General features: G+C 36.4%; 1 protein-coding gene across 2 annotated transcripts in view; it reads left to right on the top strand.

Moving 5' to 3' along the window:
- SYT16 (synaptotagmin 16) overlaps positions 1–13439 on the top strand; it is a 240179-nt gene extending 226740 nt beyond the window's left edge. For both annotated transcript variants that reach the window (XM_012777655.3, XM_012777654.2), the window contains exon 7: positions 8767–13439. In XM_012777655.3, coding sequence (XP_012633109.1) covers positions 8767–9080 — 314 coding nt within the window. In that variant the 3' untranslated portion in view covers positions 9081–13439. The remainder of the gene's footprint in view (positions 1–8766) is intronic.
- Positions 13440–15220: the final 1781 nt, after the last annotated feature.

The raw sequence follows: 15220 nt of genomic DNA, 5'->3' as shown, positions 1-15220 counted from the left end.
TCTTTTTAATAAATAGTACTAGAAAAAGCATATGTCAACATGGAAAAGAATGAGGTTGGATCTTTATCTAAAACCATATCCAGGCCGGGCGCGGTGGCTCACGTCTGTAATCCTAGCACTCTGGGAGGCCGAGGCGGGCGGATTGCTCAAGGTCAGGAGTTCGAAACCAGCCTGAGCAAGAGCAAGACCCCATCTCTACTATAAATAGAAAGAAATTAATTGGCCAACTAATATATATAGAAAAAATTAGCCGGGCATGGTGGCACATGCCTGTAGTCCCAGCCACTCGGGAGGCTGAGGCAGCAGAATCGCTTGAGCCCAGGAGTTTGAGGTTGCTGTGAGCTAGGCTGATACCACGGCACTCACTCTAGCCTGGGCAACAAAGTGAGACTCTGTCTCAAAAAAAAAAAAAAAAAATCATATCCAAAAATTTACTCAAAATGGATCAGACACCTAAATGTAAGAACTAAAACTATAAAATTCTTTGAAGAAAACATAAGGCAAAAGCTTTTTGACATTGGCTTTGGCAGTTAATTTCTTGACTATGACACAAAGGCACAGGCAAAAAAAATACACAAAATGGACTTCATGAAAGTTGAAAAATTTTGTGCATCAGAAGATGACAACAGAGTAAGTAGATAACCCATACAATGGGGGAAGATGTTTGCAAATAGTATATCTGATAAGGAATTAATATCCAGAATATATAGAAAACTCCTAGAACTCAATAACAACAAAAAATCTGATTAAAAAGTGGGTAAAGGACTTGACTAGACATTTCTCCAAAGAAAATATACAGATGGCCAACAGGACTATGAAAAGATGCTCAATATCACTAATCATCAGGCAAACACAAACCAAAAGTACAGTGAGATGCCACCTCATACCCATTAGGATGGCCGCCATCAAAAAACCCTGAAAAATAATAGGTGTTAGTAAGTGTGGAGAAATTGGAGCCCTTGTGCATTGCTGGTGGGAATGTAAAATGGTGCAGCTCCTGTGGAACACAATATGGCCGTTCCTCAAAAGATTAAGAATTACCATATACCCAGCAATTCCACTTATAGGCGTATGTTCCAGAATACGCCTGGAATTGAGGTGTATTGAAAATAGGCTCTTAAAGAGATATTTGTACACCCATGTTCATAGCAGCATTATTCTTTCTTCAGAATATGCCTAAATATGTGCCTAATAACTAAAATGTAGGAGCTGCCTAAGCATTCTTTGATGGGTTAATGCATAAGCAAAATGTGATACATACATACAAGGAATATTAAACTATTCAGCCTTAGAAAAGGAAGGAAATTCTGACATATGGCCCAACATGGATGAAACTTAAGGACATTATGCCAAGTGAAATAAGCCAGTCAGTCACAAAAAGACAAATACTGTATGATTCTACTTATGAGGTAGTTAGAAAGAATCGTAAAGACAGACACCAGTAGAATGGTGGTTGCCAGGGGCTGGGGGGAGAGGAGAATGGGGAGTTACTGTTTAATGGATATAGAATTTCAGTTTTTACAAGATGAAAAAAATTCTGGAGATGGATGGTGGTAATGGTTGCACATTATGAATGTGTTTAATACCACTCAACTATATACTTAAAAGTAGTCGGTAAATTTTGTTATATATCTTTTTGTTATATATCTTTTTAACACAATTTTTAAAAATTTGAAAAAAATATACTGAGAGATAAGAGTACTGAAAAAGCAGATTGTGAATAACCCCTATAAGAGCTGGTTATTTATATTGATATTGCTTCAAGGAAAAATTATACTAGTATTAAAATCAAGAGATGAGGGGCTCTATGTCTGTGGGAGCAGGGAGTATATGGGAAATCTCTGTACCTTCTGCTCAGTTTTATGAAACTAAAACTGCTCTAAAAAATAAAGTCTATAAAAAAATTAAGAAATTTTTTTTAAAAGAGGAGGGCAGAGAGATTGATTAATTTTAAACATTAAAATTTTAACTTTCAAACCAATAAAGGAAAGAAAAAAAATATAATCAGTCCCATAGAAGTAGACAAAAATATTTTTTAAAGCATGGAAAATGCAGGATAAGTAGAGAGCACAAACCAAGACAGTAACTATAAATCAAAATGTATCAGTAGTCATAATAAATATAAAGGGACAAAAATTGATATCTAAAAGATAGACATAAGATTAGATTAAGATTTCTCTCTTCCTCCCAATCTCTTCCTGTCCCCTTTCCTTACATGTTCTCACACACACTGCAGTTTGTATGGGGTCCACCTAGCTATATCATGTATAAGGAAAATACTAATTACAAAATACTAAATACAAAAATACTAATTACCAACAAATGGGCTTAGCTCAGGAATGGGAATGCAAGAATGATTTAACATTAGGAAAATATACTAGTGTAATTCACTATATTAACTGATTTATGAGAAAGCATTATGATTATTATCTCAAGAGATGAGAATAGGAGCCTTTAAAAATGTATATAAATTTATGGAGTACAAGTGCAATTTCATTACATGCATAGATTATGTAATGATCAAGTCAAGGCTTTTTGAGTATCCGTCACCCAAATAACATACATTGTACCCATTAAGTAATTTCTCATCCTCCAGCCCCTCACCCTTCTGACTCTCAATTGCCTATCATTCCACTCTCTATGTCCATGTGTACACATTTTTTAGCACCCACTTATGAGTGAAAACATGTACTAATAGTATTTGTCTTTCTGTGTCTGGCTTGTTTCACTTAAGATAATGACCTCTAGTTCCATCCATTTTGCTGCAGAAGACATGATTTTATTATTTTTCATTGCTGACTAGTATTCCATTATGTATATATGACACTTTTTTTAATCCAATATTCCATTGATGGACACTTAAGTTAACTTCATATCTTTGCTATTGTGCATAGTGCTATGATAAATATGTGAATACATGTATCATTTTGACATATTTGTTTCTTTTCCTTTGGGTAGCTACCCAGTTGTGGGATTGCTAGATTAAATAGTAGTTCTATTTTTAGTTCTTCAAGAAATCTCCATACTGTTTTCCATAGAGGTTGTGCTGATTTATATTCCCACCAACAATGCATAAGGGCTCCCTTTCTCTGCATCTTTGCCAATATCTGTTGTTTTTTTGTCTTTTTAATAGCCATTCTGATTGGTGTAGGATGGTACCTCATTGTGGTTTTAGGCAAATAGAAGCTTTGGATAAAAAATAAAATGTTGGAAACAACTATGATTATCTCAATAGATGCAAATAGATGCTTTTGATAAAATGCACAATTTATTATTGATAAAAATCTTAGCAGATGTGTAATAGATATGTTTATAAAGACTAACCTATGATACAAGAACAAATAAAACCCTGCTGTCTCAGTGGCTCAGCACAACAAAAGTTTATTTCTCTTTTGCATCACAGTCCAAAGTGAATCATGTGATTCTCCTCTGAGCTGTGACTAAGGCATATAGGCTCTTTCCATTTAATGAGGTGATAATATTATATTTAAAATGTGGCCTCCATTGTTGCCATGGAAGAAGAAGAGACAGCATGGGCAGCTTCTTGTTTGGTGGCAGTGGTTGAATATAGCCATGGTTGAAGGTGACATTTATGACTTTTCATATTCTATTTTTAGAACCCAGTCACATGGCCCAGCCAACTCAAATCTAGTGGGAAGGCCACACCCTTAGTTTGATATTTGACCTGAATTAAATATCACTTTATTCACCTGAGAAGGTTTACTGAGCCTTTGTGGCTCAAAGCCTTTTAAAAATCTCTCTGTTACTGTTTGGAAGTCTGGAAGCAATCAGCTTCCTCAACCACAAAAAGGTCTGAATTTCTCTATTTTCTCAGTTTTCTTGCACATCGGTCAGTTCTCTTCCAAGCTTACCTTTTCTCCTCTCCCCTAAAATGAAGCCAGTGGTACTAAATACACACTTCTAACATTCTGTTTTTCAATCTGTTTCCCTAGAGCAACAAACTCATTAGGCATATGTTCTCTCCTCCAAGTTATAGCAGATGGCAGTCTTACCATCACATAATATGGATTATGGATCTCCACTGTTCTTTGGTATTAGTTTCTTCATTACCTGGTACCCAACTTCTAGGCCAATACTCCTTCTTATTTATTTATTTTTTTAATGATGGCAACATTGTAGTTCAGATTACCAATTATCTGTAAGTCACATGTAAACATTAGTGTTTACAACAGCAGTAAAATATCTAAGATACCAAAAGATAATAAAAGATAAAATTAGAAGAAATTATGAAAGTTTTTGAAATACTCAAAAAGAAACTAAATGGATAGATGTAACATGTTTATTGATGAGAAGATTCCATATTGTGAAAACAATGGCTTTTCCCAAATCTCTGTGTCCAGTACAATCCCAATCAAAATCCCAACAGTGTTTTTTGGTATGTTTACTTTGTTCTTTTTTTTTTTTAATTTTTTTTTTTACAGAACTTGATAAATTGATTACAAAATTTATATGCAAGAGCCTATTAAACTAAGCAAGAGCTGAGAGTAACTCAGTTTTTAAAAATATTATTTTTAGCAGATATCAAGACATAATATAAAATGATGATAAATATTAAGAGACTTAGGGAAAGACACCCCAGCTTAGAAGCTTGATAGCTGACAGATATAGTATTATAAATTAATGGGGAGATAATAGATTACTTAATGAATAATGCTTCCCATATAGAAAAAAATTAAATCCCTACCTCATACCATATGCAAAGATCAATTCCAGGTGGATTAAAGATCAAATGTGAAAAACAAGTTTTTAAGACTCATAAAAGAAAATATGGGAGATTATCGAGTTTGGGTAAGATTTCTTTAGAACATCAACTGAACAGAAAGACACTAATAAACTTGACTCCACCAAAATTTAAAACATTTATACTATAAAAGTTACTATAAACCAAGCAAAAAGATGTCACGGGAAACCAAGCAAAAAGATACCACAGGCAGGGAGAAGATAGTAGCAATAAATATGACTCGCAAGGATTTTGTATCTAGAAAATGTGAAGTGCACTCCCAGGTGTATGCTACAGAAATTATTGAATATTGGTATAATACTAAATAGAGAAAAATGCTCACTGAAATCTTTTTGATTTTCGGCTATTATAAACAATTGTCCATTTAATAGAATGGATAACTGAATTGTGGCTTATTAGTATACTGGAACATTATACATAGAAGATAAAAAAAAATGAAGTATAGCCATATGTACCTAGAGATAATATAAAAAATTTAATGCTGAATTAAAGTTTCATAAAGGCATACATTATAATGTTAAATATTTTTAATGAGCAAAATACTGTTAAATATATCTTGTATGTCTGTATTTATGTCTACTTATATATTAAAAGTCTAAAAACATACATGGAATTGATGAACTCCAGATCTAAGATAGTAGATACCTTTGGTGAGAGAAGGAGAAGGAGACAGGATCAAGGATGGATACCGACAGACCTTCCATTGTATTGTTTTATTTCTTAAAAATCAAACAGCAAAAAGCATCAGTAGCATGTATGGCAAAAGCATCAGTAGCATGTAGGTATGCGAAGTATCCCAAGTCAGTATGTGGGATACTATTTTATATTCTCTTATATATGTTTAAAACCTTTTATAAATATAAATTAACAGAGAATCTTTGTTCCTCTGACCCCCGCCCAGAGGCTCAGTCTTGTAAGTACAATTGATAGAATGCCATGCTGCAAATGTACAGGTATTTTGTGTGGGGCATACAGCTAATCACTGGGTACCATGTTGTCTCTTTGGAAAAATGCCTTTTGAGTTCCAAATGACATATGTTTGTGTCATAATAAATTACTAATTATGTACTATAGTTAATATTTTAGAACAAGTGACATCTTTTAGTTAAGAAAGAGGCAAGTGACTAGTAAAGCAGTTGACAAGACTATCGAGGGATTATGACCCATTTAGCCTTTTGATAATGGTTCTGAGTTGCTGAAGAAACTGTAAAGCTTTCTGAATCATCATCAGATGATAAAATATTGCTCAGTTTTATTTTGTAGTTACTGTTATCAATTTCCAGAGATTAAGACAGAGTTCATTTAAATTGGATATTTACTTAGCTGGATTCTTTCTCCATCCATTCTGACTGGTGATCATCAGAGTAAGTAACCAAAGGCCAAAAGATCACAGTCATACTCCCCAGCTATTCCACATGAACAGAATTTTCTGGGCATGGCCTCTGCTCTAGACATTAAGAAGTAATTAAGAAGTAAGCACATTGTTACTGTTGATAAAGCTTCCCTTTTGAACTGAAGCAATCAGCAACATTTCCCTTCCTTTGGTCCCTATCCTCAGACTGGATTGTTTATAAAATTATTATTTTCCCTCTGTGTCATACACATACAGTCCAACTTCAGTGATGGCGGTGCGGTAGTAAGTGGCCTTTCTCGTAATTAGAAAATGATCTTGTGACAGGATGAAGCTCGAAATTGCTCTCTTTGTGAAATGAGCATATCTTTGTTTGCAAGATTAACTCAATTCCCACTGCTATAACTGGCAGCAGAATTGCCTGAGCAGTTTGGTGACTGGATTGGACTTTTCCTATAGGAATTATGTAGTCATACAGCTGCAGAAACACACATTCACTCCCCCATTGTCGGTTTTCTGACAGCCTTTTCCATTGAACAGTTTGAAGAGTGGCGAGCCCTGTTTCTGAGACAGAGAAGTGTTTTCACACCTGAAGTGTAATTTCACACCTTGTGTTTCTCAGCAGATAAGCGCATAAAATAACACATCAAACCGGAATAGAAAAAGATCAACATAGAAAGAAAACTGCACGTTGTAATTTGTTTCCTATCTTACAATGCTCTCGGAGAGAACGGTAAATGACAGAGATCTGGGTTTACGCTTTAAAAAGTTTGACTGGTTGTTAGGTGGGAAAATGAGCAGTAAACACTAATCATCTTGTTGCCTGCATTGAACAGAATGTACAGGATGATAGAATTTGGGAAACGCCTTAACATTTTGATTTTTTTAAAGAATAGTATGCACTTAGTAGTAAAAATTGTAGTGAAAAGTCAATAAATTGATAAATTAAGTTATTTTAATAAAGATATAATTGAGGAGATAATTTTCTTGGTAATGACCTATTCAGTTATTTTAGCAAAAGTAGATCATGTTGTAAAATTTGGATGTTTTCTTTCCTTTTTATAAATGACTAAACATATAATGTTAGTTAAAGCATTTTAGTGTGGGGGCTATAAAATGAGGGGTTTAGTTTCATATTACAAGTTTGAAAACTTGAGACCAAAAGAAAAAGGAAAGTCGAGCTTCCTGGCTAGTCATGAACATTCATTACAAAATACTTACTGAAGGTCTACTCCACCTTAAACACAAAGCCAGGCACCAGAATACAATGGTAAAAATGTCAGCCCCTCTCTCTACCTCTCTTGGGGAACTGGCAATATTTGCAGACAAATAAACAGGCAGATAATCCTGGGTAGCAAGTGCTGAGATAGGCTAAAACTAGGTTTTGGTGGTGGTCACTGGAGGGTTCCCTGACCCAGAGCTGGTGGAAGTGGGGAAAAGAGGACAGCAAAAATTCCTGGGTAAAGTGATGTCCAAACTGAACTTAATGAATAGAAGTCATATGAGGGTGGCTATCAGATGGGATATTAGGGCATGGAGAGCGTGTATAGAAGTGAAAGGGAAAGAGAGCAGGGGGGTGGGCAGAAAGGAATGGAAATGCAGTGTGTAATGGCAGCCAAGGTGAGCAATGAGGCTGGACACTAAACAGAGCCAAAGTACAGAGACTGCACCAAGAAATCGAGCTTTTATCCAGAGACTAGTAGGAAGTACTGAAGGCTGGGTTTTTGTTTATTAGTGAGAGTACATACTAGATCTGCACTTTGCAAAGATTGCTCTGGCCACCCATCGACTAGATCAGTGAGGAAACGTGAGGTGATACACGTGAGAGATGCTGGTGACCTGAGCTTACGAAATACACTGAGAGCTCAGTGGCATTGGGGATGGAAAGAAGTGAGTGGATTTGGGAACTGTTTGGGAGGCAGAATCAACAGAACTTGGTGACTGATTGAGTGGACTGGAGGAGAGGAAGCCAGTCTTGTCAACAATGAAGTTCTGATTTCTGACTTGGATAATTGAGTGAATAATGCTACTATTCACAGAGGCGGGGAACACTGGAGCAGCAGAGTTTTAGAGATGGGGACATGTTGAGTGTGAGATGTGTGTGGGATTTCCAAAAGAAGAAGCGTGGTATTCAATTGGGAGAAATGTCTAGGCCAGACCTACGGACTTCATAGTTGTCATTGAAACCGTGGAGGGGTTGAGATGGTCCAGAGAATATGTAGAGAGTGAGAAGGGAAGAGATTTTCTAACTCAGGCAAAAATAGTAATATGACTATGAAAAAAACGCATGACAGCAAAATGTGTATATTTATCTCGTTATGTAAATAAAATTTGAATGAAGAACTGAGCGTGTCCACAAACAATTGCACACATGCCTGTGCATATATGTGTAACTTGTGCATGGAGAGGTTCCAGTGAGCATCAGCAATGTGCCGGATAGTGAGCTACATGAAACATTGGGCATTGCAGGTAATGACCCCTCTTCTGAATAATTCATGTAAGATGTGTTGGCTCAGTAGCAAGCACCAGGCCTAAAGATACTATTTAGTATGTTGAAAGGAGAAATTTACAGCTCGTATAAATGTTGTAACTAAACTAGCAAAACAGAGTGCACTGATGTTTTCTCATCCTCTCCACCCCCTTTTTGTCTTAGATACATATGGAAAACTCTTTCTCCTCAATTCTGTGGGTCAAGAGATGTCCCGCTGCAAGACATCCATTCGACGTGGTCAGCCCAATCCTGTCTATAAGGAGACTTTTGTTTTCCAGGTGGCGCTCTTTCAGCTCTCTGACGTCACACTGATGATTTCCGTTTATAACAGGCGTACTATGAAGCGCAAAGAGATGATTGGCTGGATTGCTCTGGGCCAAAACAGCAGTGGAGAGGAGGAACAAGATCACTGGGAGGAAATGAAGGAAACCAAAGGCCAGCAGATCTGCAGATGGCACACTTTGCTAGAATCCTAGGTTTGCCAACTGGTGTTTGTGTGTTGTGTCCACCTCGGTCACTTGTGTTGCTGACTGTTGACACTAAATCAGTGAGTGCATCCTAGCAAGGTTTTCGGGTTTTCCAACAGAGATTCCTCTAACCCCTAGGACATTCTGAATGGGAGCTTTGGGTTTCTTAAAGATTTGATTTGGATTTAAATATTGTAATTTAAAAAACCCCACATGTAAAGCCAAGTGTACTGTATGGAAAATGTTACCACAGTTATACCACTGATGATGAGTCAATTTGTGCTAATAGATTATTGAGTTGTGGTTCAGACTATGGGATGAAGCTTCTCCTGCTTTCTCTGTTTGCTTAAAGAGTAACCTGAGATTACAGGGGGGCTGTAACATTCAACCACTTAGGTGTATGAATCAGAATTTTCTTAACATGGTGCAACAAACTCCCAAATACAGAAATGAATCAGAGGCTGAGGCTCATAGAAGAATGTAACTATAACCCCTAAGCCCTCATTTCACGGTTTTCTCTCGGTCAAAAAAACCCTATTTACCTAACAAGTAAATATTGTAAACTTGCACTGATAAAATAAATTTGTATTAATCAAATACCTCTTTTATCTCACATATATTATGGTTTCTATGAGATTTGATTAGATGAATCATTTTGAAGCTAGAAAGGAATTCAAAAACTACTGTTGTAAGACAACTTGTCTACTTTTGATTATGTAAGATTTCAAACTTGTAACTTTTGAGGTTTTTATGCTTTCTCACCTAATTCGTACAGAATGAGATAAAAACCAAAAACCTGATTTCAGTCATAGACTTATTGAGTTTTCTGAAGCTGATGTTCTTTTGGATTATACTTTTTCTATATTCAATTATATATACTCATACATGTATTTTGAATGTACTCGCATGTAAACCATGGTCTTTTTCTTAATACAGTGTTTTCTATCATTAGAGCATAGTAAATTGCATACAATGGGTCTTTAATAAATATTGATTTTATTGATTCTTTAAAATTGTCATAATACCTGTGAATGAAGAGATATTTTCAGTTTGTACGGAATGACACTAAATTTTTCTTTGAGCATTTGAAGTGCCTATATAGAACTGTCATTTTTATGGCATTTGCAGCAAGATACATTAGTCATTATTTGCATTCTGGGCATGTGCCATTCAGAACACTGCTCTTGTGTGGTTATAAGCATGGGATTTTACTTATGACTTTCTTTACACATTTATGCAGTGCATGTTTGTTTTTGTTTTTCTTAGGTCTAAGCCCCTAATTTCAATTACTTTCAATTGGCAGTAATTAAAAAAAAAGGGGGGAAGGAGTATGTGTACATTTAACCCTGTGCCCAATGTGCAGCTCCTCTGAGCAATTGCTCAGTCACTTATTTTTAGCTTCTGTGCTTCATTGTTGACTTTTTCCTGTCTGTGAGAAGAGTGATAGCTAGTGATGGCTGTATACAGTTAAAAACACAAAACTCCTCCTCAGCTCTACATTTTGACAGATTGTAAGCGTGGGCTGTAACACTTGAAGAACATATTTATTCTTTACCATGTGTAATGGTTATCCTGACAAGACCAGACTGGGGCACAGGATAACTTTACTATGATTTCAGGGTTCAGTCTTTCAAAGAAATGACTTTATATGGAAGAATCATAATTTGCAAAATAAACGAGTATCTTCATTTCTTTTCAGGTCATGAGAGTTTCATATATGCTGCTCAGTTATTAGGAATAAGTATCGAAACCCTGCTCCTTTGGGTTTTTACCCCACCTTTCTTCGGAAGACCTCAAAGTGCTTTTCCAGCATTATCTCCATTAGCTGCTGAGTGGTCTTTGCAGTGTGGCTAAGTCATTGAGTAGAACTGAGTGCGATTGATTAAGTAGTGGCACAAAGAATTGGCTTTTCACATCCCCTACTCTCTTTATGCCTTGTGTTTAAAGGGAAGTGGAGCAGCCTCGTTATGCTTCCCTTTATGCAGTAACATAATAGCAGCATTCACTTTCAAATTTACATTTGAAAAAAATCTGTATATATTGTACAGACAGCCCTGTATTTTTCCCCCTCATATTTTCCTGCTCTGCATGTTGCTGCTTCCTTTGATTCATGGTGCCCAATAATCACCTATACTTTATTTTTTGCTCCCTTGACCCAGCCATTTTTAAGGTTTTTTGCTGCTGTGGTGAAGATATCCTTGTGCACTTGATCTGCTTCCCAATGGTCTACTTGTGACACAGTTTACAGGAATGTGCAGCATTTAAAGGGAAGGGATACCTGAAAAAACATTAAAATAATTTTACTATGTTGGTGCCGCTCCCTGTATAGGCTGCATGTACATCTTGAATATACAGCAACATTCACCCTCAGCTGATTGTATAAACATAAAATGCTGAAGACAAGATACATTAAAATATGGGGCTGATTTTTTTTTTTACCCTGATTTGAAATTCTAGTTTAGTAAGATCTTTTGATTTTGTGCACTTAAACTCCCTTATTTTCTTGGCAAAGTCTAGACACAAATGCATTTAGCATGTTTTTCACTTGAGCTTTTACATCTACATTTGCTTTTCAAAAGAGTTATGAAAGATAATTAGTTGGTTCTGCAGTGAAAAAACTGCTTTTGCCTATTTCATCTAGCTAATGATTAATACCTCGCGTGGGGATTTGACATTGAAGCAGCACCAATTTTTGTTGCATGAGTAGTTCTTTCAGTGATTTTTTTTTTTCCTGAAGAGCATGATTTTTAAACAATACTGTTGAAAGCAAATGATGCACTAGGTTTATGGAAATCTGCTTTATGGTGTGCCTTCTTTCAGGGCATAAGTTTACACTGAATCGAAAAGTGCTGGTTTCACCAGTCGCGGTGGTAGCTGTTGTACTCCCTGCTCCCTTCTGACTATTGTTGAATTTTTAAATGGACCATTCACCAGGCAGCTGAACACCTGCTCTCAGCCCCTCTCCTTCACTGGCTCCCAGTGTGATGCACAGTTGTTTTGGATTCTGTTTTTGCTGATGCTGCATAACTGTTGGGTGGTGGGGTGGGGGTGGGGGTCTTGCCTCCCCTAACATAAGAATTTGTAATGCCTTTGGATGTATTATACTTGGCATTTCACCTGCGCAAATTGTGAGAAAGAATCATCACTGTGTTTGCAAGGGGTAAAGAGAGTATGACGTTGCATCCTTGTTCACTTTTGGCATATTAACTCCGACATCCTTCAGTGATAGTTAACTGATTTCAGATATTGATATTCTCCATCGTGCTAGGTGCTAGTGAGCCTGAAACACAGCTTCTGCCTTTTCAATGTGTAGATCTTGTAATATTTTACAAATTATAGTTATCCCTTGGTCACTGTATTACATCATGACTGTACTAGATGATCTTATCTGGGAACCAAAACTCTTTTCTTTCCAAGTAAAGTATTTAAGTAGAAACGACCTTCAGGTTAAGTAAGAGTGCTTGCCCGATAGACACTAAATTGATTTAATTGATGATTCAGTGTGGACATCAAACTGTGGGTTTCCAAAAAACCTGGCTGACCTTTTGTAGCAGAGGACTGTGTATTAAGAACATAAAAGTGAGTAGGAAGAGATTATTTGTAAATGACATAAAACCAAATGGAGGCATATTCTTACTGATAGACAGGACTAGAAAACACATGTGATACCTTCTCTTTTGAGGAAACTGTGGTTAAAGAATATTCCATTCTATTTAAGACAAAAGCAAATTATAATTCTGAAATGGCAAAAATATTTTATATTTTTTTTGTCTTAAAGATAATCATTTAGGCAAAACTATTTAAAAACATACAAAACCCACCCAAAAAGTGATACAGCATGTATATACATTTAGCATCCACCAGTGTATAGTATTAAAGAAGAGTAAACAAACCAAAAGACATTTCAGATTAAGTAGCTTTCATTTTTTCCAAAACTTGTAGAATTTTGGAAAATAGTTAAAGGGAAAATGAAACTGGCCTAACACAACAAAGTTGGCACAGACTGTGGTCTTATTTTGAGTTTGGATAGAACTCTGCTAACTGTGTGGCCTTAAGAAAATTACTTAGCCAGCCTGTGTCCCAGTTTTTCAACTGGAAAATGGAAATAATATCTACCTCATAAAGTTTTTAAAAAAGATATCAATGAAATCACAGATGTCATGTGCCTAGCATAGAACCTGGCATATAGTTAGCATCCAATATTTCCTTTTCATGATCGTGCTTGAAAAAGAAAACATTTAAGATTTGTTTCTTTTCCTAGCAAAGGTAATTATAACACTAGAGAAAAATTAAAAACAATTTTAAGATACTTTAAAAAGGATAGTCTCAGGATGCCAGCCTGGATTTGTTAAAAAAAAAAAAAAATAAGTCCCATCAGGACAAACTAATCAGAGATAAACTGGGTATGTGGAGGAAATTGAGTCTTAATAGATAACCAGCTAAAGTACAGCCAGTCTTTGTTTTTTATCCCCTGAGTTTGGAGGGGGTACAAAACCTTGGTCCTTGTATGTCCATCACACACAAGGCCTCTCCTCACCCCAACTCTACTGTTTATACATGGACAGGGCCTCTTGCTGTCCCCTGGACAATTTGATTATATATTTCAACTTTGATCTGAAAAAGTAAGATAAATGGTATGGTACTATGCTGGCATGCTTTTCAAAATGGACAACATATTTTTTTTAACCTACACCAGATACCCATTTTATATCCTTATAGTAAAAAATTTTAAATGGTCCAATAACATAGCCATCAAAACTTTAACTCTTTGACTGGAAAGTTCTATTCACAACCATTTATCACTATTGCCCTTATGAGATCATAATGAATGGCATTATCTCAGTTGACACTAACTCCTTTTTAAGATGGTTTTTCAGAGTGACTTGTTGATATGATAGAAAGCATGTTCACTTGTTCTCAAGTGATTCAGGCCTTGAGTAAAGAAGGGAGTTTCCTGAGAATTTAGAAAAACCGTTGCCAATGATGTTTGATCTAGAGAAGTAGTTGGGAACAAACCACCTCAAGTTTATTGTAACCAGATGCCATGAACCAGTCACGTGCTCCTTGTGGTTTTAAACTTAGCATGATTCTGGGCTTGGGGAACTGTGAGACTGTACTCCCAGTTTCACCACATTGCCAAAGGGCTGTCTCAAGTTCTAGGTTTCTCCATTTAGAAGAAGAATCAATTAGCTTTGGGCTTTTAGTTGGGAACCATTCAACATGTAGGGAAGTTAAAGGAGTTGGATGGGAGGTGAAAAGGTGGCGCGATGATTTGTATTATAGTAACAATTATCCGGAATGTAGGGTCCTAACCGAGAGGATGGTGTGCACTTTGTATTCTTGACCATAAGGGTGGATTGAGAGGATCCACCTAAATCAAGTTGGGAGAATTTAAGTTAGATATAAGGAAAACTATATGAAGATTGTTTCTCATTAATTCAAAATGTATTCATTGGATTTCCTTTTGTCTAGCACTGTTCTGTTTGGGATAGCAAAGAATTTAAAATCTTTTTGGGGTGATAGGGCCACACATTGAAGCAGTCATCATAAAAACAAGCATGCTTACCAACATGTGGTTATTAAATTGGTCTCATTACATGCCATAAAAAGTATAGTCCTTTTTTACGGGTTCTTGGAAGAAGGTGAGACATATTGGCTGAACTTACTGGGCAAAGCTTCTAGGAAGCCTCAGATTTGCAGTGAGCCTTGGTTACATTAGAGGGGGACTTGCCAAGGGAGGTCACAGAATCATCATCTTTGGAAGTCTTTTAAAACAGAAAAATCTGCTTGAAATGCTGGCTCTGTCTAAAGAATGGACAGTTACCCAGGAATGTAGCCTTTATAAGTTCCTTCTAATATTTTGTGTGTAACCTTAAAACAGAAACAACAATAACAACACTCCAGGCTTGTCCTCTTCCCTTTGGAAATATTTTTTTTCACATTGATTTTTCTATGCATCAGAGAAGATTTTCTCTGAGGAGTTCCTATTTGGGTTTTGTTTAGGTGACTTTGGCGATGCCTACAGGCTCAGAGTGAGTTTCCTCTCCTGTGGTGGTGCCGTGGCTGTTCTTGTTTCCCTTGGGTCACAAAGCAGCATCCTATAGACACACAGACAATCGTTACCTGTATTAATAGCCACAGTGGAATCT

The sequence above is a fragment of the Microcebus murinus genome, chromosome 6 (genome assembly GCF_040939455.1).
Source record: "Microcebus murinus isolate Inina chromosome 6, M.murinus_Inina_mat1.0, whole genome shotgun sequence".
NCBI lineage: Eukaryota > Metazoa > Chordata > Mammalia > Primates > Cheirogaleidae > Microcebus > Microcebus murinus.
Note: the sequence above shows the minus strand (reverse complement) of the source record. Positions and strands in the feature narration are given on the sequence as shown.